This window comes from Coptis chinensis, chromosome 5, assembly GCF_015680905.1.
Source record: "Coptis chinensis isolate HL-2020 chromosome 5, ASM1568090v1, whole genome shotgun sequence".
In the NCBI taxonomy this organism is placed as follows: Eukaryota; Viridiplantae; Streptophyta; class Magnoliopsida; order Ranunculales; family Ranunculaceae; genus Coptis; species Coptis chinensis.
This window is the reverse complement of record NC_141460.1, coordinates 95,960,121-95,985,514: the sequence shown is the minus strand read 5'-3', so window position 1 is coordinate 95,985,514 and position 25,394 is coordinate 95,960,121. Positions and strand designations below refer to the sequence as shown.

At 34.6% G+C, this 25,394-nt stretch overlaps 2 protein-coding genes, 1 long non-coding RNA gene and 1 pseudogene across 5 annotated transcripts; 1 reads left to right on the top strand and 3 right to left on the bottom strand.

Annotated features, from left to right (window-relative positions):
• Positions 1-10,177: 10,177 nt before the first annotated feature.
• LOC147500504 (uncharacterized) lies at positions 10,178-13,538 on the bottom strand. The gene is made up of 3 exons (XR_015194686.1): positions 13,294-13,538; positions 13,094-13,179; positions 10,178-10,505 (listed from the first exon to the last, which is right to left on the bottom strand). It is a non-coding gene; the product is annotated as an uncharacterized LOC147500504 (long non-coding RNA).
• Positions 13,539-14,574: 1,036 nt separating this feature from the next.
• Positions 14,575-17,641, bottom strand: LOC147500503 (uncharacterized). Its single transcript, XM_086562121.1, has 2 exons — positions 17,164-17,641; positions 14,575-16,506 (listed from the first exon to the last, which is right to left on the bottom strand). The coding sequence occupies exon 2, from the start codon at positions 16,490-16,492 to the stop codon at positions 14,918-14,920; it is 1,575 nt and encodes a 524-aa protein (XP_086418247.1). The 5' UTR covers positions 16,493-16,506; positions 17,164-17,641; the 3' UTR covers positions 14,575-14,917.
• Positions 17,642-18,318: 677 nt separating this feature from the next.
• LOC147500502 (ER lumen protein-retaining receptor) lies at positions 18,319-21,719 on the bottom strand. 3 transcript variants are annotated; one of them, XM_086562120.1, is made up of 7 exons: positions 21,447-21,719; positions 21,035-21,300; positions 20,748-20,863; positions 19,393-19,466; positions 18,783-18,846; positions 18,631-18,687; positions 18,319-18,499 (listed from the first exon to the last, which is right to left on the bottom strand). In XM_086562120.1, the coding sequence occupies exons 1-6, from the start codon at positions 21,535-21,537 to the stop codon at positions 18,651-18,653; spliced, it is 648 nt and encodes a 215-aa protein (XP_086418246.1). In that variant the 5' UTR covers positions 21,538-21,719; the 3' UTR covers positions 18,319-18,499; positions 18,631-18,650. The 3 variants fall into 3 exon arrangements, with proteins under 3 accessions (XP_086418246.1, XP_086418244.1, XP_086418245.1); XM_086562118.1 differs by having other exon boundaries at positions 18,319-18,550; positions 21,447-21,710; XM_086562119.1 differs by having other exon boundaries at positions 18,319-18,550; positions 18,635-18,687; positions 21,447-21,710.
• Positions 21,720-23,238: 1,519 nt separating this feature from the next.
• Positions 23,239-25,018, top strand: LOC147500501 (uncharacterized; annotated as a pseudogene).
• The last annotated feature ends 376 nt before the right edge of the window (positions 25,019-25,394 follow it).

The window sequence follows — 25,394 nt, the reverse complement described above, 5'->3', positions numbered from 1 at the left end:
TTTCGACCTTTCTTATAGACTAGCAAAACTGCACATTAACTTTTGGATACATATAGAAACGATCGCAATGAGAACAGATAATAATAAAAACTATTAAAAAATTATTTTACTGCAAAGTAATAAGGAATTTGTATTTTATTATCACCTCCAAAACCAATACATGGATTGCGCGTTGATGTTAGGGATGGGACCCATATCCGAATTCATTTTTATCTGAATAGACCATATCCATATCCGAATATAAAAACCCGAACTATTTTAACAAGATTCATATTTTGATGCCTAAAAATAATTTATATCTTACATTTATATATGAAAATCATTAAAATAGTGTATTTTTTGTGTGTTTTTAGTGGATATGGATATCCGAAATCCGACCCGAATCCGGATGTTTCTGGATATGATAAAGAGTTTTGAGTGAGAACCCGACCCGAACCCGCTCCTTTTCCTGTCCTAGTTGATGTTAACATCATAAACGGGACCAAAAGAATTAGTCTATAAATAATGCAATTTTTCTTCTATCAATAATACAAAAACCAAAAGAATTACATCAACAGAAAAACAAAAAGGCTGTCATCTAATATCAATTCTTGTTTGATCGGTGCAATAGCAGTAAACTTGCATGTACAAAGTTTACTTTGAGTCAAATGCAACAAAAAAAAAAACGGAAGACAACACTGAATAACAAAATCATAATTGGTGTAAATGCACTTGTAGAGTGGGTCTAAGTAACAATCCCAAGAAGGTTATTTCACGATGTCCTTTGTGAAATGGTACATCTGGGGAAAAAAACTTTTTCTTTGCCTGGCATAATTTCTTTTGCACAGCAACACAACTGTGAGAGATTGTATGAAGTTCAAAAGGAAAACTGATCTTGTTTCCTTGCTAGGTGCATGATGTCCAAGTAGTTCTACTACAAATTATAATGAATTAGCGGGTCTTGTTTGACTTCTAATAACCGTTTCAAACCTGCACTTGTGAAATAACCACAAACTTAGTTGCACCCTTTTATAATAGTATAATTGCAACATAGAAAATAATTAAATTACTGAACTAAAAAAAAATGGATAATATAAAAAGCATTGAAATCCCATAACTCTGTTTTTTTTTGCTAGGTAAGCTCGATCGATTGCATTTGTTAAATTCTATGTTAATGGTGATGCTAGGTGAGTTGTGACATATATATATTGAGAGAAACCAAGAAAAAGAATAATGGAGAAGAATAGAGATTGATTAGGGTTGGAGTTCAGAGAGTTGTTCTCTACCCAGAGTTACATATTTATACTAATCTCAAACATGATAATAGAAACTACTAGATTTTGGACCCGGGCATACGCCCGGGATCTATTAAATATTTTGTGTGTTGAAAAGGCTTTACGAAATGTCTCGCACAAATTATCGAATCAAAATATATTTTTATTGAAAATAAATCGAAAAACGTTAATGACCAATGATTATGGTACATAAGAACTTAGAAACTAAGGGATCAAATTGAGATAGCCTATTCACTTTGTGGTTTAGGATATTAATCCGTAATTTTCAAATAGAATTATCTTAAACTCGATCTAGCTTATATAATAGTTTTATTAGATTTATGGTGATTTAGCAGCAAATTTTCGAATCAGAATATATTTTTATTGAAAATAAACCAAAATATGTTAATGAGCAAATGATTATGGTGCATAAGTACTTGGAAACTAAGAGATCAAATTAGATATAGCCTCTTCACTTTGTGGTTTAGGATATTAATCCGTAATTTTCAAATAGAATTATCTTAAACTCGATCTAGCTTGTATAATAGTTTTCTTAGATTTATGGTGATTTAGCGACAAATTTTTGAATAAGAATATATTTTTATTGAAAATAAACCGAAATACGTTAATGAGCAACAATTATGGTGCATAAGTACTTGGAAACTAAGGGATCAAATTGAGATAGCCTCTTCACTTTGTGGTTTAGAATATTAATCCGTAATTTTCAAATTATCTTAAACTCAATCTAGCTTGTATAATAGTTTTATTAGATTTATAGTGATTTAGCGGTAAATCATCACCATTCGGCTTACTAATGTGTACAAATCACTGAAACAGATTGATTGTTTCCATATCCTCAAAGAATACACTACTCCCACTTAAAAAGATTATCACATGAACGTGTCCTACGAACGGGTGCCGTTATATTAAATTATTCTAAAAAATATTAGCAACTATGCATAGCTATGAGATATGAAAATTATATTAATTACTCGTTTAAATTTCTTGCACCACTCTCTATAAAAAAGAAGCACCAAAACTTGATAAAACTCATCGACTTCTTTTTATTGTTAGGTTTAATAATAAAAGTTTGATTGAAGTTTTGTGAGAATACCTAATGTGGCGAAGATAATATTGAAGCTACTTGAATAGCAAGGCATTCCCAATCACAATAAAAGAATTATAATAAACACTACTTAAAATGCAAAACTATATTTGTTGAGACATTTATTCCCCTTACATATATATAATACAAATATGTTTTAGGGTTATTAGTTCAATGCATTTGCATCAAATTTCTGATTTTCCATTAATTATTATTTGAGGTTAGTTTAATGTAGTACGTTGCATCCAGTTTCCAATTTCTCATTAATTATTCTTTGAGATTAGTTCAATGCAGTTGCATCAAGTTTCTAATTTTCTATTAATTATTATTTGAGGTTAGTTCAGTGCAATTGCATCCACTTTATGATTTCCCGTTAGTTATTCATTAAGGTTAATTCAGTATAGTTGCATCCAGTTTTTGATGTTTCGTTAATTAGTCTTTGAGATTAGTTCATAGCATTTGCATCCAAATTCCAATCACCCATTAATTACTTTTTGAGGTTAGTTCAATACATCTGCATCCAGTTTCTGATTTCCCGTTAATTGTTGGTTAGTTCGATAGTTTACAATTTCTATACAGTTTGCATACATGTAAGAGTCTGTTTTTATAAATCACTTTCGTTTTGGGTTCCTAATTATTAAGTAATTACTCATGTGAGAAGGCTAAAAATGGACATTTATGCTTTGATTGAGGTCAATGCGATGTAGTTACATCCGACTTTCGATTTCTAGTTAACTATTTTTTTAGGTTATTTCAATGCATTTGCATCCAATTTCTGATTTCCCACTACTTAATCTTTGATTTTAGTTTAATCAAATTTGCATCCAGTTTTTGGTTTTCCGTTAATTATTCTTTGAGGTTAGTTCAATGCAGTTGTATCCAACTTCCGATTTTATGTTAATTGTTCTCTGAGGTTAGTTCAATGCATTTGCATCAAGTTTCTGATTTACCGATAATTATTTTTTTAGGTTAGTTCAATGCAGTTACATCAAATTTATATTTTCCCGTTAATTATTAATTTAGGTTAGTTCAGTGCAATTTCATCCATTTTTCAATGTTTCGTTAATGAGTCTTTGAGATTAGTTCATTGCATTTGAATCCAGTTTTCGATTTCCCATTAATAACTCTTTAAAGTTAGTTCAATACATCTGCATCTAGTTTCTGATTATTTATACTTCGAGGTTAGTTCGATACAATTATATCCGGTTTCTGATTTCCCGCTAACTATTCTTTGAGGTTTTTCAATACATTTGCATTTAATTTTCGATTTCCCACCAATTATTCTATGAGGTTAGTTCAATGCAGTTACATTCGGTTTTTTATTTTATGTTAATTATTTTTTGAGTAAAGTTCAATGCATTTGCATCCAGTTTCCGGTTTCCCATTAATTATTATTTGAGGTTTGTTTGATGTATTTGCATACCGTTTCCGATTTTCCGTTAAATATTTTTCAAGGATTTGCATCCAATTCCTAATTTCCCGTTAATTATTCTTTGTCGTTAGTTTAATGCAATTTGTATAAAGTTTCCGATTTCCCGTTAATCACTCTTTGAGCTCAGTTATGTATTTGAATCTAATTTCTAATTTCCTTATAATTATCCAATATGGTGTGTAATACCAATTTCTACTGATCCATCTGTAGTGTCATTGCAAACATGACATAAAAAGTAAATTATGTTTAATTTACTATGTGAGATCATCGAAGATTATCCAGTTCCCAATTTCTCGCTAATTATTCTTTAAATTATGCATGGCTCACTATGTGGAATCTTCAAAGATTATCTACGAACGGGTGTTGTTATATTAATTATTCTGAAAAGTATTTGCAAATATGCATAACTATTATATATATTAACATTATATTAATCACTCAACCAGATTTCTTATAACGTGAAAATCTCACTCTCCATTAAAAAAAAATGAACTCACCTTTGATAAAACTCTTCAACTTCATTTTGTTGTTTAATAATAGAAGTTTGATTGAAGTTTTGTGATATTGCCTAATAAAGGCTTATATTATATATATTGGACTACTTTGAATAGCAAGGAGTTCCCAATCATACGGAAAGAGATAAGATAAACACCATTTTAAGTGTAAAACTATACTTATCGAGACATTCCCACAACATATAACCCAACTATGTTTTGAGGTTAGTTCAATGTATTTGCATCCAGTTTACGATTTTCCGTTATTTATATTTTTTGAGGTTAGTTCAATCATGCAGTTTGCATCTAATTTCCAATTCCGTTATTTATTTTTTTGATATCGGTTCAATGCAAAATCCAGTTTATGATTTCTCGTTAATTATTCTTTTCGGTAGTTCAATACATTTGCATCCAATTTCCAATTTCTTGGTAATTGTTCTTCGAGATTAGTTCAATGCATTTGCATCCTGTTTCTGATTTCCCGTTAATTATTATGTGAGATTAGTTTAATGCATTTGCATCCTGTTTTAGATTTCTCGTTTATTATTTGATAAAGTTGCATTTGCATCTAGTTTCCGATTTCCCGTTAATTATTGTTTGAGGTTAGTTCAATGAATTTGCAACCAGTTTCCGAATTTCTTGGTAATTGTTCTTCGAGGTTAGTTCAATGCATTTGCATCCTGTTTCTGATTTCCCGTTAATTATTATGTGAGATTAGTTTAATGCATTTGCATCCTGTTTTAGATTTCTCGTTTATTATTTGATAAAGTTGCATTTGCATCTAGTTTCCGATTTCCCGTTAATTATTGTTTGAGGTTAGTTCAATGAATTTGCAACCAGTTTCGATTTCTTGTTAATTATTTCTTGGGGTTTTGTATCCGGTGTATTTTTAGATTAGTTCAATCGCGTTTGCATCCGGTTTCCGATTTCCCGTTAATTATTTTTAACATTAGTTCCACGTATTTGCATTATGTTTCCAATTTATAAATAATTTTTCTTTGAGGTTAGTTCAATGCAGTCGCATCTAGTTCCCGATTTCCTGTTAATTTAATCTTTGAGGGTTAGCTCAATGCATTTGCATCCAGTTTCCGATTTTCCGACAATTATTTTTTTATGCTAGTTTGATGTATTTGCATCCACATTTTGATTTTCCGTTAATTATTCTTTGAGGTTAGTTTAATGCAGTTGTATCCATATTCCGATTTTCTATTAATTACTTTTTAAGATTAGTATAATACTTGCATTTGCATCCAGTTTCCGATTTTTCGTTAAATATTATTTGAGGTTAATTCGATACATTTGCATCCAGTTTTTGGTTTTCCATTAATTGTTTGTTGACGTTAGTTTCATTCAGTATTATACATATTTTAAAATATTTGTCATTATTACTTTATTCTTGTTTTTTTTTTTCATTTTCTATTATATATTTTTTGTGATGTTATTTTTTGTATAATTGTTTTTAACTATTTTTGAGGCCCTTTTAAGGATATATTCAAAATAACTCAGTATTTTATCATAGACACTAAAATTGTATGATTTGTAATAGGGAATTAGTTTATACAAATCACCTATTTTTTAGCAATTTTTTTTATTTGATCTAATATATAAGAATTGGAACACTAAAAGTGTCTGATTCGTAATAGGAAATTACCTTTTATAAATCACCAATTTTTTAGCATTTTTTTTTATTTGATCAAATATATAAGAATTGGAAATACTCTCAAACTCTCTAAATATAAGAATTATAAATACACTCAAACTCTTCAAAGAGGTTCCATGTACATGGGATTGTAAGCTATTATAAAATATTATCTTTCATATTAGAGTGTCACAGGATAGAGAAAAGGCTAACTCTCATATTAGAGTGCCACATAGGAGAGAGAAAATCCTCCTTTAAAGGTCTCTGCTTTAGTATATAGATAGTAGATTAGATATGGATGTCCACACTTATAGAAATATGAGACTTTACATATATGACATATTCTCATAATGACATATTCTAATACTCCCCCTCAAACTATAATTATGCAACCGAAATCCAACCCGAATCCGGATGGTTCTGGATATGATAAAGAGTTTTGAGTGAGAACCCGACCCGAACCCGCTCCTTTTCCTGTCCTAGTTGATGTTAACATCATAAACGGGACCAAAAGAATTAGTCTATAAATAATGCAATTTTTCTTCTATCAATAATACAAAAACCAAAAGAATTACATCAACAGAAAAACAAAAAGGCTGTCATCTAATATCAATTCTTGTTTGATCGGTGCAATAGCAGTAAACTTGCATGTACAAAGTTTACTTTGAGTCAAATGCAACAAAAAAAAAACGGAAGACAACACTGAATAACAAAATCATAATTGGTGTAAATGCACTTGTAGAGTGGGTCTAAGTAACAATCCCAAGAGGTTTATTTCAAGATGTCATTTGTGAAATGGTACATCTGGGAAAAAAACTTTTTCTTTGCCTGACATAATTTCTTTTGCACAGCAACACAACGTACTGTGAGAGATTGTATGAAGTTCAAAAGGAAAACTAATCTTGTTTCCTTGCTAGGTGCATGATGTCCAAGTAGTTCTACTACAAATTATAATGAATTAGCGGGTCTTGTCTGACTTCTAATAACCGTTTCAAACCTGCACTTGTGAAATAATTAATGACAAACTTAGTTACACCATTTTATAATAGTAAAATTGCAACATAGAAAATACTTAAATTGTTGAACTAAAAAAATTTGGATAATTTAAAAAGCATTGAAATCCCATAATTCTTTTTTTTTGCTTGGTAAACTCGATCGATTGTATTTGTTAAATTCTATGTTAACGGTAATGTTGGGAGATTTGTGACATTGATATATTGAGAGAAGCCAAGAAGAAGAACAATTGAGAAGAATAGAGATTGATTAGGGTTGGAGTTCAGAGAGTTGTTATCTACCCAGAGTTACATATTTATACTAATCTCAAACATGATAATAGAAATTATTAGATATGGATGTCCACACTTATAGAAATAAGAACTTTACATATAGGACATATTCTAATAGTGACATATTCTAATACTTTCCCACAAGCTATAATTATGCAAACTATGCAAATTACAGCTGGATTGATTGCAAAAATAAAATATAAGAATATTGCTCTCCCTTTCACATAGAACTGTCTTCAGTTGAAGAACTTGAACAACTGTTGAGACGTTTTGGAAGTGAAACTGTCAGTGTAGGCAATGACCTAACCTAAATACTAAAGCCATACCACCGTCACAAACTGAAATCATAAACCAATTGAAATCATAACACCGGTTTAAATTTAATAATAACGCTTTGATGTAAAACTTTTTGGGCTACTATACTAATATCATTATCATTAATGTCAACAAAATACTATTATGGGTACTCCTGAATACTGAATACTAGTGCAGTTATAACTTGATTGCTACTTGAATACTGATGAGTGCAGTTTAGGCATGACTGCTACCTAGAACATATGTGCAGTTTAAGCTTGACTACTATCTGGAACATACGTGTAGTTTAGGTTTGATCTACACTGAACATACATGCAGTTTAGGCTTGATCAAGCTACCAAACATAATGCGGAAGTTTAGGTATGACTGCTACCTAAAACATACTTGCAGTTTAGGTGTGACTACTATCTGGATACTGGAGACTGCAGTTTAGGCTTGACTGCTACCTGAAAACATGAGTGTTGAATTGTGGATATGCCTTGTCATGAAGAGTTCGTCAAGGCATACTGGAATATGGAGACATGAGTACTCTTTCTCATACGTCTCCATATTCTCCTTCCATCATATACTATTGAATGTCTTCATATCTCCCTATTCCCCCTCTCAAGTTAGAATATACAAAGCTAAGGTGAAACATACAAAGGCTTGTCTATTCCGACTTGAACTTGAAACTGAGAAAACCAAATACCAACTTATACAACCAACCAATGCCCATATAGAGGGTGGAGGATGGGTCGTGCCTTTTTATGACTACGAACTTCTGGAACAGTGGAAGATAGAAAGAATAATTCCTCATGAGATAGAGGTCGTGTGCCCCTATAATACTTCAAAAATCTCATAACCTGATGTGTGAAGGCTAGAAGCGCGCTTCTTTGCAAAGGCATATTGGGCCGCGTCGCTTTTCCACTTTTCAACTTCCAAGATCTTGTTGTTTCGCGAAAGTTGAAAAAACATTTTTTTTTTCACGGGATGGGCGCGTGCCCCCGTTGGGAATGGATATACTTGAGCACGTGTGTGCCCTCTTCTCTGAATGAAAAACGAATAGTACAAAGAAAACTTACTTTTTTTTTCACGGCATGGGCGCGTGTGCCCCTTGGGACTGGCTATAGTTGAGAGCGTGTGCGCCTCTTCTCTGAATGAAAAACCAACAGTACTTAAAACAACATTTGGCATGCACACCTAGTCCAATACTAACTTCAGAGACTGCGAGATACAGAGAGGTTGTGCCCCTATTATCAATACTAAGACAGAGAGATTGCGGAAGCGAACCAATACCAAGAGACAATAATGAAAATTTATAATATGAAACTGGAACTTTGAACAAGTCGTGAAATGAGCGATCACATGATGAACATTCGCGATGAATAGTACAATAATCGCGATAAATAGTGCCGATGTAACAAGCGATGAATAGAATAGTCCAAAGGAATGCGATAAACCAAGCGTAAATAATTCATCCAGAGAAAAATTGAAACTTGAATCGAGATATAAACACTTCTTCTTGTGAAAAAAATTAAAACTTGAATTGAATACTATACTGAAAACTTTAAAGGAATTGATTTTTTTTTCTTGGTGAGGGATTCCTCTCTTAGCATGCCACTAAACTTTGATTTGAACCTGCTCTGATACCATGTTAAATTTTATGTTAATGGTGATGCTAGGAGAGTTGTGACCTTGATATATTAAGATAAAACAAGAAGAATAACAATGGAGAAGAATAAAGATTGATTTGGGTTGGAGTTCAAAGAGTTGTTCTCTACCCAAAGTTACATATTTATACTAACCTCAAACATGATAATAGAAACTACTAGATATAAATGTCCACACTTATAGAAACATGAGACTTTACATATAGGACATATTCTAATAGTATTAAAAGAAAAAAGAAAAAGAAACTAAAAAATGGTGTGAGTGGATTGTGACAAGTTCACATCTCACTCAGAATCAACACTAGGTCTTTACAAAGATTCAAAAAAGTCCAAAACACTATCTAAATCTATAGTAGGTACTAGCAGGATGCTCCCATCTTGTAATCCATGAAGGCCTACGTACCAAGATATGTTCTTCCCATGTTGTCTATAAGTGTGGCGTACACCCTTTCTAGCAACATCATCAGCAGAGAAGTTTGCTTCTCTCCAAATTGAAGTGGTGACAAACTTATAAAGCATATTTTGGACATGTTTCCATCTGTGCATAAAGGCCCATGGCAGCTATGACGATAATAATTTTGCATACAAAAAAATGGAAAGGTACATGAGTGGAGGCCCTTTTACTGGGTTATACTATGGGGCCCTAGGCGGCTGCCTAGGTAGACTACCCATTAGAGCCGCCCCAGTATGTTAGTAAAGGGATGAATGAAAAATGACCTTACATGACTTGTGGATTCAATAGTGTGCAAAAAAGAATTCAGCAATGTATGTATAGCGGCATCATTTGGTACTTGCTAGTATGCATACCACAGGTTGTTCACTTGTCCATAGTAAATCTCCTACTTATAAGACAAAATGAAAAAAAATCAATCAAGGTATTCCATATTTGTCAACATCCTTATGCAATTTTATTTTGGTTTCTTTTCATTGTTCTCCACTTTATAGATCACAAAGATTCAACACATAATATCTAAAGTTCTAAACCAAACTAATACCACAAAAAGTACATGAACTGCCCATTCTTTTAATAAGCATATATATAATACAAAACATTTAAATAGAACTTCATTGCTGCAATTGCCCAGAAAATATCACTCCATGTTACAAACAACAAATTTTGAGTAATTGAACCATACCTAGTACAGCCGTACAGGTTTCACTTTGTTGCTCCAGCCTTATCCGACATGGAAGCATATATAGCATGTGACAACTATTTCTTAGAAAAACAACATTACCCACCCAATAACAACCTATACCGCGCATCTACCTCCTATTGCGCTTGATGGAGCCGAGATCCGAGAGATGCTTTTTCATTCCTTCTGCAAAAGGGTCCTGCAAAAGATAACCAAAACCATGACACCACCGCTCAAAACCTAACTTTGCAATGCATAATCATGGTATTTTGAAATTGCAATAGAAAACAAAAATAACACCCAAAACAATGAAAAAAAAAACATCGTCAATCTTCAAATAATTATTAGCAGCCAGTAGAATGAAACTAACCTTCTTATGATCTTTCAAAAAAACATGGAGAGCCAATACCAAATTGTAACACAACTCTATTTCTTTATATATAAGGGCATCTCCAATTCAAAAATTACACCTCCACATAAATCCAAGTAAAGGTGCCATTAGGATTTTACAACTCCAATTGTAAATTATTGTAGAGTTCATGCATAAATATCCACTCTCTATTGTTCCCAATGGAGAAGTGTAAAAAAGTTCAATTTTAAACTCGGATGACACTTCAAATGACTACCCAGTTTAAAATTTTCAAATTGTGAAAATAGATAGATAGGGATTGACACTCCAAGTGACGTCCAAATTTTTTTACTCGATCGCCCTGCTCGAAAGTCCCCTCGATTTTTATTAGCCGATAGCGAGGGGAATTCCCCACCCTCTCTATCAACTAATACTCTATTACCTTGTAAAAGATAACACCCCCATTGGAAAGAATTTTTGACGCTTGGGGTAGGGGTGGAATTTGAGCCGAGTAGCTCGGGTTCGCTCGGCTCAGCTCGGCTTGGCTATTTTTAAAATACTTTAACTGTTAAAGCCTCGCTTTCGTTTAACTATGTGAGCCGAAGTTCAAGCCTCCATTTAAGACTCGGCTCGTTTAACTATTTGAGCCGAAAATGCTTTTTTTGGAAAGAGCTCACGAGCCAGCTCAATAAATTAGTTGTGATACATTTTGCACAAGCCCACTCAAAATAGTCCATTACCCAAGAGTCTAAGTTCGAGACCCAAGATATAAAATGGCAGTTTCTTTTTTCTAGGTTTCCAACTTCCACATTCAAGTCTCAGCCTCCAATCCTCCATAACCTTTTCATCTTTTTCCCACTCACGTACTCAGTACTCCATAAACAATTGGGCAGAAATTAGCTTGGACTTAGTGGATGCTCTGAAGCTTGATGCTAAAGAAGAACGGCATAAAGTGTGGATTGAGTCCGACGCTGCAGCGGTAGTCACAGCAGCAAAGGAGGGATCAATGCACTGGAAACTTAAGGGCATATTTTAAGCTAGCAGAAGAAGAATTGCAAGGCTGCACATCTCTGACTCTAAGAGGGAAGCAAACTTTTCAGCTGACTTGGCAGCTAATAAACATGCTTCTAGACTTGATGAGTTTGAGAGTTTCTCTTGTAATGGGAGGCTCGCTATGGTACCTACTTGAGAGTAAACTAGCCTGCCACTGATGGACTTGGCAAGTTCATAACGTTGTATCCCCCCTTATGCTAGTTTTAATAGAATTTTTAACTTAGTCAAAAATAACAATGATAACTGGCATTCAATTGTAAAACAATTGCAGTTTTAAGATGAAGTATTGAAGTGATAAGATGATATGTCGGGTTCAAATTTAGTATACTAAACTGCAGTTTTACAATTTGCAGTTTTAAATGTGTCCAGCAGCAGCTTTCTCATTTTTGGTTTATCCTGCAGTAATCCTCACTTTTGGAGGTCAAGGTGTTTTTCTGATAAAGAATCCAGATAAACTAAAACACCACGTTTTACAGTTCTGTGCCTACTCCTGTGTTTTGGCCGATGTTTACTATAGCTACACTAGCTGCTATTGTTGCTAGCCAAGCATTGATATCTGCTAGCTTTTCTATCATAAAACAATCAATGGCACTTGGTTGCTTCCCTCGAGTCAACATGATACATACCTCGAACAAGCATGAGGGACAAATCTACTCTCCATAAGTGAATTACATTCTTATGCTTCTATGTGTTCTTATTGTCGTCGGTTTCAAAGGGGTTTAGAGATTGGAAATGCTTATGGTAAGTTTCCTTGTCTAATATACTAAATGAGCTTGTAAAACTAAAACATGCCAATTTCAAATTTAGTATACTAAATTTAGTTTTACAATTTGCAGTTTTAAATGTGTCCAGCCGCTCATATACAGATATACTAAATGAGCTTTCCAAGCTCAAGCTCGGCTTGGGCTCGTTTGGGTAACTGAGCTTATTGAGCTTGAGCTGAGCTTTTCCTATACCAAACTTTTATTAGCTCAAGCTCAATTTGAAGCTCGAAACTTAACATGAGCCGAGCTTGAGCCTTCACTAAAATTTACCGAGCCGAACCCGAGCTCACCAATACTCGGCTCAATTAGCTCGAATTCCACCCCTAGTTTGGGGTGTAAAATTTCTACTCTATACGGTTGACACCCCCCATTGGAGATGCCCTAATATAACACTTTTTACTGATAAAAAAAAAACCTTCTTTTGATATGAGAAATAGGATTGCTTGAGTTCCTAAAAAACCAAATTTTAAACCAATTCAGATCAACTATTGAAAGAACAAATGCTCTGCTGATACTTGGGTTCCTAAAAAAGAAGAAGTGAAATATAAACGGAAAGAACAGAAGAAATTCGTATTCTACCCAATTACTTCAAGTGAATACATTGAGAAAAAAAAAACGTACCTGATGGTTCAAGAGCTTGGCAATCCGTCAATTTTGTCTCGCCCAATGTTTCTCGCCCCATGCTTATTAATTGAATTGGCGTTTCACTAATAACAAAAATAGAAACATCAATGATAACTTAGTGAGTCTTCTTTATGTTGATATTGAAGTACTATGGAGTCGATCGAAGAAAGAAAAAGCTATCAAAACCGAAAACATGCCTTCCGAAATGAAAACTCGTATAGATTGAAAGGCAAACCCTCTGTTTTTCTTTTTTCTTTTTCCTTTTCTTGTTAATATAATAATAATAATGGGAATAATTTTGGAAAGTAAGGCTGGAAACGGTGTCAGTTGAGGAAGAGGTAGTTTGTCTTTCGGATGTGCCTTTTCAGCCGATATATTTGGGGGAAAAAGTTTGGGCGAAATATAATGTGAATAATTTTTTATCCTCACTTGTTGAACCAAAAACGATTATTTATGGGAGTACGCTTTTTATTAGAATATGTCAAAATAAGATATCAAGGTAGCCTCTCTGTGTGTGTGTTTTCGACGAGCTCTCCTATAGTCCTATAACCAAACAGAGATCCTCTATGTGCTGCGGCTTATTATTTTTGTTTCAATGTTAACCATTATTAGAAGAAAAAATAGCAAAAAAGGTACATTAACTTACCCTGAATTTTCAATTGAGGCAACATGCTTTATTTTTCATCGATTAGGGTAACGTACTTAATTAGTAATTCGTCAATAAGGGTAATATGTTATCTTTCCGTCCAAATTTACCTTATCTTTTATTAATAAATATTTTTTAAATACTTTAATTGTTTAATTATTTGCAGCTCAGCAAATTGATAGTCAAAAGTAGTCAACTAATAGTGGCCATTATTTGACTTACGGGTCAATGATATATTATATGTATCATCCTGACATACATGCTATTATATTGTATGTATCATCTTGATCAGAAATTCCTGTAACAATAGTGCGAACCAAGACATAACGGTGCCTACAATCATCTCGACATACTTCTTTATTGATGATACTTTGATGATACAGAAAAAGTATCATCCTGTTGGGCTCTGTTATGTCTTGGTTCGCACCATTGTTATTGGAATTTCTAATCAGGATGATACATACAATATAATATCGTGTATGTTAGGATGATACATATAATATATCATCGACCCATAAGTAAATCAAATATCAATTTGCTGAGCTGTAAATAATTAAACAATCAAAGGATTTAAAAAATATTTATTAATAAAAGATAACGGTAAATTTGAACGGAAAGATAACGGGTTACCCTTATTGACGGATTACTTAAGTACGCTACCCTGTTACCCAGGCGAAAAAAAGAGTCTGTTACCTCAATTGAAAATTTTCAGGGTAAGTTCATGTACCTTTTTGGCTATTTTTTCTTATTAGAAACCAAAAGCTGATGACTCAATTTAACGCAACCAATTCTACACTGAAAACAAACTGAAACAACTAACTCTGGTATGGTATCAAAACAAACTGAAACAACTTCCATAAAAGAACCACTGAACCGAGATTGATATGAAGATGACCACATGCTCAAAACAAACATAAACTACATCCATACAAGAACCAGATCGCTAATTACATTATTTGGGACTGAAACCAAACATTTGAAATGTACTTGCTTATGGTCCAAGCTATAAAATGTAATTGCAAACGAGATTCTACTGTAAAAGAACAAACAAACAAAAACACCGCCCCTAAATATGCTTCATTGAAGCAAGTCCATAGCCTGGCATTTGTATAAAACTTAGATACACACAACACATCTGATCTGAACTGACTTAGTTCTGCTTCTTGAGACCGGTCTCACAACGAGATAACACTGTCTGTTTGCAATGAGGCGAGGGTGTTAGTATGTGCGACTACGGAGGTTAACCAGAAATCTTCGAATCCCTCTACTACTCCAACTTTCCTGAAAATGTTCAGTTTAAGATGGTAATAATGTAAGACCCTTGAGTCACTTTTGAGGAGTAACTCGTCATTTCGGATTTGCAAAACTTGTACAAATGGAAAGCAATGACTATCATGATAGTAGTAGTTTTCATTCAGTGACTCAATACTGATTGTGTATCTTTTGATCCAAACCTGATTTGTGTAGTCATCTAAGACCCACAAATATACTTCCCAAGTGGATAATGAAGTTTCACATAAACATAGTTGCCCTTCCATTTCCAAGAGCTGCATTTTTTTGTGTCTTTCTTTTGAGCAACTTCCTTTGCCTTCAGGATGTGGCATTGTAATGAAATCCTCGCTGTCCATTTTGAACACCAGTATTGATTTTGAACAAGTAGGAGGGTCATCAATACAAAGATCGCAATCAACAGCAGCCATCCAATGCATTCTTCCATATAAGACGACAGGGGCCCTAGATTGGTCACAAGTGCAAGGAACCTCGCGGCTTGAAATCTCCCTTTTCAATTTGGACTTGAGGCCAAGTATAAAGAAGCGGTTGCTCAACAGTTTTTTGTAGAGAAATTTAAGTTCATTTGTTGGGGTGTGGTAGTATAATGCACATCCCTCCAAGCAAAATTCACCAGTCAAAAGTACTTGTTCTTGTGTCGTAGGATTAAAGATAAGGAAAGCACCATTTAGAAAATGTCTGAATAGAAGAAACCCATTATAGGAACCAATGAGGATAGGTTTATCGTCATACTTTGGCTTATAGCTCAATTGGAATTTAGTGCTTGCTGCCACGATCCTCTCACCTTCATCAACGAAATGAAGGACAATGTTAGCTGCATAAATGCCAGTTTCCTCATCACGTGTTATAGAAGACAGAGAGTGAAACTGGACTACAAGAACTGGTGTAGATCGACTACATTGCATAGCAATAAAAATTGGAGTTGACATCAGCTGACAAATTGGTCTACACACTGGTCGACATTGAAGGGCACACTCAACAGTGAGCCTACTTAGGATGTCGATGATGATATCATCTGGCAGAAGAAGAAGTTTACTGTCATCACAAGTTTTATCTTCAAGGAAGGGTATATAATCCGAGAGAGGGCCGTCAAGAAGGGCTTTATCCGCAAGAAAATGACTAGCTTCGGAATGCAGGCTATCTTGAGGGGGACTTTGATCAGAGGAAGGGCAATCGACATGGACACTTCTGTTATCAAGGAGAGAGTTATTGTCATGAAGAGTAGCTTCAAGGAGAGGGCTATTATCGTTGGAAAGGCAAGTATCAAAAGAAAGGCTATCAACGTGGACACTTCTATTGTCAAGGAGAGAGCTATTGTCATGAAGATAGCTAGCTTCAAGCGGGGAAGGACTTATTTCATTAGAAAGGCTATCATCAGGCGTACGACTATCTTTTGTGCTTCTTGGAACAAATAATCCAATTAGCTTAGACAAGAGTCCCCGGGTCATGCAGCAATACATTATATCCCTCTTAACTGCATTAAAAAATTATAGACAAAATATTATGTAAAAAAAATATGAAAAAGGTAATAAAGATAAGTATAAAGAGAATGAAATACGTACACTAATTGCTTAATAGAATAATAGACAGTACGAGTAGGCATTCAGTAGGCGTCAGTCAGAATTCAGAAAGTATGCAAGGAGTAAACGAACTTCAAAAACAATAGCAAATCCAGCAATGCCTTCCAACTCTTCTTTTATTCGATGAAGAGCTGTGCCTTCTAAATGATAAGTTGAACAAATCGATCAATATAAATTCCATCATCCGTCTAAAGATTTCGGACTTTTCCTTTTTAACTTAGTAATAAATATAAATCTTATGACAAGTGAATAATCATGTAACTACACCGCATACTTAAATTTCAAATTTGTGAATCCTAGGTTCATAGCGTCCAAATTCATTATACATCTTCTATCTACGATACATATCAATATGTGCTTGTAAGTTGTTACTCGGGCATCTTTGGGATATAACAGGATCCCTGACTCCCGGTATAGGTTTTTATTGCATCAAAATATTTGAAGGAAATAAAAAAAAAAAAACCTGTACCCCCAGTAGGCCAGTATTGGTTTATATTCCAAACTAGAAAAAAAAATTATGTTATATAAGCTGTGCTGTAAGATTTGCTTACTTGGGCGGCATGTTGGGAGCTTGTTGCCGGTTGTGCTTTGTTGCTTTCATTGCAGATTTCAGAATAGACCTCCATTAGTTCAACCCTTCTTATATAGAACCAAACCCGCTGTAACTTCATCTGTTGATGTGAGTCCACTTTCCTTTAGGAGACGCTGTCCGTGTTGAAATAGGAAATTGTGGTACTGTACGGTGTAAGGAGTGCCGTTTTTTGTTACACATCAAAGGTCATCACTCCTCAGAGCAGCACGAGCAGATTTGCCGTTTTTTTCTTCTTCTGACGAGCTCTCCTATAAAGCAAACAGAGATCTCCTCTAAGTGCTCCGGCCCTAATCTGTTTCAATGTCGACCAATATTTGAGAGCAGTAGCTGGTGACTCTATCCTGACTGCATGTTGAACATTGTTTTTCAGTTCTATTAAGGAATTTAGCTTCTGAAATATGGTGTCATCAAGGCCCATAGTTTGAACTTTGAAAGGAGAAACAAAACGTCATTTTATGCGTGTAAATACTCCTCACGGCTAACAAAGTTGTTAACTCGATTGGCATCACTACTGCGACGAAAATTCTAAAATTTTCTCCACAATCTTAGTGGACGATTTAACATGAAGTGTTCAAATTTTGTTTTGAAACGCATCACTATTTTCTGAAAATTTTAATTTAACAAGAACGCCTTGGTAGAATGGTACTGACTACTGAGAAAGTATACTATTTGCGAGATATTGATGGTATGAACTTATTTTTCGATTGAAGCGTGCTGAAGTTTGGATATCATTTTCTTTAGAAGTGATCGATTAATCAAATTAAAGGGACAACCTCTCCAGGCTTCGCCAGTGTTGAAATTCAGTGCAGAGAATTACTAAAACGCACAAATGTGATGCATTTTGCCGATTGCAAATAGGTTGTAGCCTCTTAGGCCATGCAAAATAGAAACAAAATTGAGAGGCAGTTTACAAGTGGTAGAAGTAGTGTAGAACTTGAAACACCCTATACAGTGTGACCCAATTTTCAGTATGCTGAGTTCTCGAAGAGATCACAAAAAGAAGCACAAACTCAACCTCTATATCACAACATCTTCCAAAGAAAAGCAGGCCTGAATGATAATATCCCGTGCAACAAAGAACACATCGCATGATCAAAACATGTACGCAATAAAATGCCAAAACAGAAATGGATTGAAGTACAGAAAAGTTAGATGACACTTTGAATACATGTTTTAATCTCCTTGTAATTAGGCTGGGTGCCTTCTATTAAAAGGGCTGTTTACTTGTCCATGTTACACAATATAGCTGATAAATCTTTTCCCCTGTTATAACATTTGTTCATGAGTACACCCTCCTGTTGAATGAATGAAAGACAGTCACCGATTTAATACACCATGTAAGGCCCCTAATGGAACAAAAGAGAACAAGATTAGCAACTGTGACTACAAAAGATACAAATATGTGCTGGATAAAAACCTTGATTACCTACAAAAAGCTATGAGAAATCAAGCTGGTAACTGGAGCTTCTCATTGTTCTTCCAGCTGCAAGGCATAAAAGAAACAGTAAGCTGACATGTTTGACCAAAATAAAATAAAGATGGGAAACATTTACACCAACTTTAAATAAGATGACATACCTATGAAAGTAATAATAGAAGAAATCCCCATAAAGTAACGTTTGAACAAGCCCTGATATCCACGCTGCATCAACCAAATAACCATATCATTCAAATTAGAGACGAAGGTTTGAGGACAGGAAAAGTTATAGTTGCGAAGATAGATAAATGAAAGGCTGCTCTACTTAGTCTCAAGTGTAGTAGCTACTTGGTCCCAAAGATAAGTTACTTCTAAGTTTAGTCACAATAACCCTCGACCAATTGGCAAACGTGAATCTTGTCCATTAAAAGTGATATTGTTTTCTCAGAATGATTTTTTTTTTTTAAATGTTTGTTCACTAACAAGGAATGGTCTCTTATTGCCTGAAATCCCAACTTCTGTTCTGCCGTTTCAGCCCAAAAGTTGGACATTCATTCCAGCAGAGTCCCATCCCCTCATCCGGAACAAAACTTGTCTAATAGATAGTCTTTGGAAGAGAAATGAGGGGTAAGATATAATATCCATCTCATCTGGCAATCCAAAAAGTGAAGGTGGCAATGAAAACTACATATGACTCCGTTTGCGCTACTGGCTCATCTGACAACAAATTGAAAATTTTCTCATCAGAGAGTACAAAATATAGAGACTTACTTATCCAATGGACGTAGTGCACCTCAGTGAAGTAGCGGTAAATCCAGTTCAGTATGTAAAATGATCGGTATGCACTGCATGAGAGCAGGTAAAATACAGACATTCAGTACGTCTATGACTTTGAGAAAACTAGGGAAAGAATACTGTATAGGAAAGAGTTACAAATATTTGACCTTTGATAACTAAGATAAATATACCATTTAGATTGCATGTCGCTATATTCAATTCACCAATACAGTACGGTATCAAAAATAAAACAACAAATAAAAATGTACACCACAAATAGGCTGTTAGCTATTCTAGCAGCGGACAATGTAAAACACTTGAACTGATGCTTATCCAATATACAAACCAACCCCACCCCAAATCCCTCTAATTCTAATAATCTTCTAAGGCTACATGTAGAAATTGGAAAGAGGATTATAACCACTTTTCCTAAATTCCTAAAGAATTGTGTTTTTCTTATGTGCTTAAAACACTAGGACAGTTTAAGTTAGGTTAATCGTTTATTAGTACTACAGTCAATTAGACTTTATTTTCTAGGTGCAGGAAATTAGACATGCTGCCAGTATTTGTGTGAAGTTCCGTTTTCCTAGTTATTCTTCATATAGAGGGCCAGTACAAAGCTATTACAACAGCGGAATATGGAAACTAAAACATAATTGAAACAATTAGAAATAAGTTGGTTATGGTTTGATGAAACATGTAGGTATAATAATTATAACATTACACATCACAACTTCAGCGTCCCATGCTTAAAAAATATGGGTTAGAATACGTTGTATTAAACTAAATAGATGGACTGATGGGGGGTGTTCCTTAAATAGTGATGCCACTATTTAGGTCAAGATGGATGTTAACGATGCAAACTCACATTCAGCTCTTAGTCTCTTACTAATTCGTTTTTCCACCAAAAGGTTCGAGGAATTGGTACACATGTCATATGAAGTAAAACAAAGTCACAAACAGCCCATGCTATTGCAGGGATCTGAGCTGATGAACTTTTAAAAGAAAAGCGCTATTGGACCTTCTTGATCAACAAGAGTGAGGGTTGCCAGTCTTGAGACAGGCAGCCGGGGGCTCCAACTATCTCAGGAGGGAGACCTTGAAAGGAATTTAAACAACTTGCAAAAACACAACTTTTTGCACTGATAGGAAATACTAAGAAACATATACAGATGGCATATCATTATAATTCTGCGATTATAAATAATGAAAAAAAAATGTAAGTCCAACTGATTCATAGTTTTAACAACATAGATATAAGTAATCAATTGGTAAATTACTTCAGTGCCTCAGACCTTAAATAAGCAGTTAAACTGATACATTAAGTAACCAACTATACTGAAACTCACCCGAGAAGGAAAACATATTGTCCAGTCAAATTGTCAATATTCCTAGTCCTTTGTAACAAAACCAACTGAGGAAGTATGGCAACAGCCTCCAAATATAAGGAAAATGCCCACATCACCTGTTCCATTGCAATGCCAAGGAGTGTGTACAAAGTAAGGAGAATGGATCTAACAGTTGAACCTATTATTTTCAAATCATAAGTTTCGAGTAAACATATTTGCTAGCAAAAATTCCCCGCCAATCAGAATGGAAGACTAAAATATGTAATAGTAAGTAGACACAGACGCACCTCCATAAAAGTGAACTTCTCATTTATAAGCAGTGCCAAAATTAGGCATGGCAGTATAAGGAAATGATGGCGAAAGGTATCCTGGTCTTTATCATAAGATCTACGAACAAGCTTGTGTCGTCTCATGTACCATACAATGGACAAAGAGCTTCCCAGATATACCAATTTCATGACAGTATTATACAGTGATATATAATCAGTAAACAAATCCAAATACCGAGTAGCGAAAACAATAGCGTACAGTTCTTGAGTCTTCAACGAAATGCCTACACATCCAATAAACAAAGAACAAATACCATACGTTAACATACAGTGTATCCTACCCTATCGATCTCACCTAATAACAGATCCAAACAACCCACGACATAGAAATGATAGAATCAGTAATGAAAAATGAAAAATAAAAAGTTACCAGCGCAAGATTTGATGGTGTGGATCTTGAGAAGTAATACGAGGACGCTAAATAAATGCGTCATGTCACCTAAAAATCTGAACATATTCATCTTTACTAGAAAAAAAAAAAATGCCAAATGTAAATTAACAGATCTCTCTCTCTTTATCTCCTGGGAATTATTTTTATTTTTATGAGCCAGAAGAATAAGAGATGATTGAATTTCCAAAGCTTTTTTCTTTTCTCCCAAATGGTCTGGTCTACTTTCTTTGATTATTTACTCCCGGTGTTTTCGCATTTAATTATTATATTTTGGATATTTTATGGGCTTTTTCTATTTAATACCCATGGGCTTTTTATGGATTCCAGTCCAGTACAGTCCATGGGCCAGTCACACCGACCCTGCATATTGATTGATGGGGGAATGGAATAAGATGTATATAAAAAGATTCAAGATATTCCAGATATCCTTTGGTTTTGGTTGATGCAGATTTTCATGGACTATATAGTTTGACATGGACAGTGTTGTGGATCTTATTTAAACCCCATGTGATTTTAAAACAACTGGTCACTCTCAAGTACGAAGCCGGCATCGCTTCCGTGACTGATGAAATGCATTCTTAACTACATCTAAATGTCTGGATCTAGTTTTTTTACACATCCCCTATGAGATTGGGAGATAAGTTATTCGTCCCGATAGTTAGGATTGTCAATGGATTTCGATAACTCGATAACCAACTCAATCCAAACCGATAAAAAATGGTTTGGGTTTTAGTAATTTTGTTTACATTCTATTTACCTGAAATTTAACTGAATCGATCAAACATTGGTTTCGGATTTGTTCTCTACCGAACCGATAAGATAATATTTTTAGTAATATTTATAATTAATTTTGTATATATTTATCAACTGTGTGAGTAAAATTAATTGATTTAATTTAAAATTTAATTGATTTTATAGTTTTTGGTTCGGTTTAAATTTGTAATATATCTTATCGGTTCGGATTCGAATTTTCAGAACCCCCAACCCAAACCAATTCATTGACAGCCCTACCGATAATATGTGAGCTAAAAAACCTTAATATCACATAATCACATATAATATTTGCTCGCATTTGTTTTTATACAGTCGCTATTATGCATGATTGCGTGCTAAATTGCCGCCTAAGTGAGATTGTGAGGGGCAAGTTTGTGCTGTCAACCTCATGACCAATATAATATATGTATATGTACATGGCAACATGATTCGAAAGGCACATGACGATGTGAGAAATTCGAACAAGACAAGTAACAGTACTCAACATTCTTCAATGTCGACACAGTTACATATAATATCGTATAATTACTGTTAGTTTCATAGGATGTTCATTGCAGTTAAGAATTTAATATGAATGGGATTTGCAAAATCCACTTGATAAACATAGCTTTGCATGTCGACTTATTCTGAATCCCTTCAAAATGCATCACTGTGAACTGTTCTATAATGGTGTGAATTATAAAACATTGTAAAACTATTAGTCAATTTACTGAATCCAAAGTTTGTCTTCAATAAACTTTATGATGATCCTCTTTCTAGACTCAAAAGTCGTTTTTGTATTCAAGACCCAATAATATACAAGAACTACATGACAGCATTACACCTTTTAAACCATAGAACAATGACACATAACAAGATAAACTCTCTATTATTCAACACTCATAGATTAGGTACACAACAAGATAAACTACATAGATTAGGTACAAAAAAGGATTACCTAATCTACCTAACTTTGTCAACTTCATAACATACTTGGTTGATTCAACTGTACAATAATTTGATTTGAGTTGGATTCCTAAATAAAAGGTGCCTTTGCCTCAAAGTCCTAATTTTGTATCCAAAGAAGTCGGTATTGTCTGTAAAACAGAAAGTGAAACAAACTTCCAAAAACTTCCATCAATCAGTTAACATCTCAAAATTTCGAAAACCAAGACACCCATTTCTGTGTAAGAGAGAGAGAAGAGACAGAGAAAAAATGAACGCCAATCCTTAAACGTTCTCTCTCTCTGTCTCTGTAATTCCACAAATTTGTCTTCTTTTAAACATACCCAGAGCTGAAAAGACTAGATCTTTACCATTTTTTGAACGAATTAGACAATACCCAGATCTTCATTTCCTGAAATTTATGTAAAGACCGAGTCTTTTTTTATTAGGGAGAGATGTCAGTGCTGGAATCAACACATTTGAGGGATCTATTAAGAGTACGTGATAATAATAATGAAGATGATGGAAGAGATTCATTAGCTGGATTAACATTAGCAGCTGTTCTTGGTTGTGAAACTAGTAGTAGTACTAGTAATCATATTAGAAGAGAATCAAGTAGTAGGACTCTTCTTGAAATTATTAAAGATGAAGAATCAGGTGCTGCTTATAGAGGTCTTATTGTTCCACCACTTCAAAATAATAATCATAATAATATTAATGATTATGATAATGGGAATAATAAGAATAGTTGGAAATATTTTAAGAGTCGTCTTCGTCTTCGACGTGCTGGGGCTGCTTTTTCTTCATCCACATCATCTCATCCCGTGTCGGCTTGTGATTTTTCTATTCAAGATTGTAATATTAGAATCTCTCCACCTGTTTTAGTTGAGCATCGTCCCAGGATTTTGAGGATACCCACTTTTGCTAATGGAAGAAGCACGAATTCTAGCGAAAATTCGCCGTGGAATGAAGGTGGTGGAATTGAATCTGTTTCGAGGTCAACGGGTAATTCGATTAGCTTGGCTGAGTCATTGGCAAGGGAGAGAGAGGAACAGAGGCCGGCGAGAGAAGAAGTTGGGTCTAATTTGATTGAAAATCGGTAGAATCGAGGCTGTTAAGAGAGGAAATGGAGCTGAATTTGACCGAGAGTCCGGTGGAAGAGACGCCGCCGGCAAGGGAGGAAATGAGGGTGAGCTTGAATGAAAATCCGGTGGTGGAAGTAAGAAATGAGGCAGTTGCAGCGGAGGTAGTGGTGGCACCACCAAGGGTTTCATTGATGGCATTGTTAGAGGAAACTGATTGGAGTACAGGTGGAATAGTGGGGACCACAGAGATGGAGATAGATGACGAGGTGGAGGAAGAAAAGAAAGATAATAAAGTTGAAGGGAAAGAGGGAGGGAGAGGTGAGTATGTGTGTTGTGTGTGTATGGTGAGGCACAAAGGAGCTGCATTCATACCATGTGGACATACCTTTTGCAGGCTATGTTCAAGAGAGCTTTGGGTTAATAGAGGTAACTGTCCTCTGTGCAATGGCTTCATTTTAGAAATTCTTGATATATTCTAGTAAACAAAATTGATGAATATAAAATGAAGATTGACCTATTCTAGCTCCAGTCGTATTCGTCGTATAATTTATTGATTGGGGTTGAGTTGGTCAAAGTATGGCTATTGTATTCTTACCTCCTTGTCATATTGGCAACTGTATGAATTGTTAATTCTGAGGGGACATGCTGATTAGCATTCCGTCAAAAGTGGTATCTATGCCACCCTTGGGCTAAAATATTATGATATGACCTTCATAATAGTAGGGTATATCATAACTATTCAAAGATAAATAAGAATTGTTTTTGCAATGTATGGCTTATCATTTCTTTCTTAGTGTTTGGCAGAACAGGTGTGATTTAGAGATCTGTATGTTAAGTGGTATTCTAAAGCTTTAAATGTTAAAAACTTCCTAGACAATAGTGTCTGAAAGAATTTGATGAAGGAGAGATTGGATTATGAAGAGTTCATATTGAGGTATTGAAGTCTTTAAGGCCATATGGAATTTGGACAGGAAGAGGTAAGGTGTTAGCATGATGATTTAAGAGATGTTGGCATGTGCATGGAAATGATTCTACAAAGGGTGGTGAACTTTGGAGATCCTTGCTTAAAGAATAAAGTTTGGTAGTACCTAAGTTCGAAGGGGTAGTCAGGTAGATGAAATTAGGAACATTACTTTTAGTGGTA

Excerpts from the sequence above, each read along its gene's own strand:
- LOC147500503 (XM_086562121.1), bottom strand. The coding sequence starts at position 16,492 with ATGTATTGCTGCATGACCCGGGGACTCTTGTCTAAGCTAATTGGATTA.
- LOC147500502 (XM_086562120.1), bottom strand. The coding sequence starts at position 21,537 with ATGAATATGTTCAGATTTTTAGGTGACATGACGCATTTATTTAGCGTC. Across the intron at positions 20,864-21,034 it reads AGAAGTTCACTTTTATGGAG|GTGATGTGGGCATTTTCCTT; the intron begins GTGCGTCTGTGT and ends GCAATGGAACAG. Across the intron at positions 19,467-20,747 it reads CAATATGTTTTCCTTCTCGG|TGCATACCGATCATTTTACA; the intron begins GTGAGTTTCAGT and ends GCTCTCATGCAG.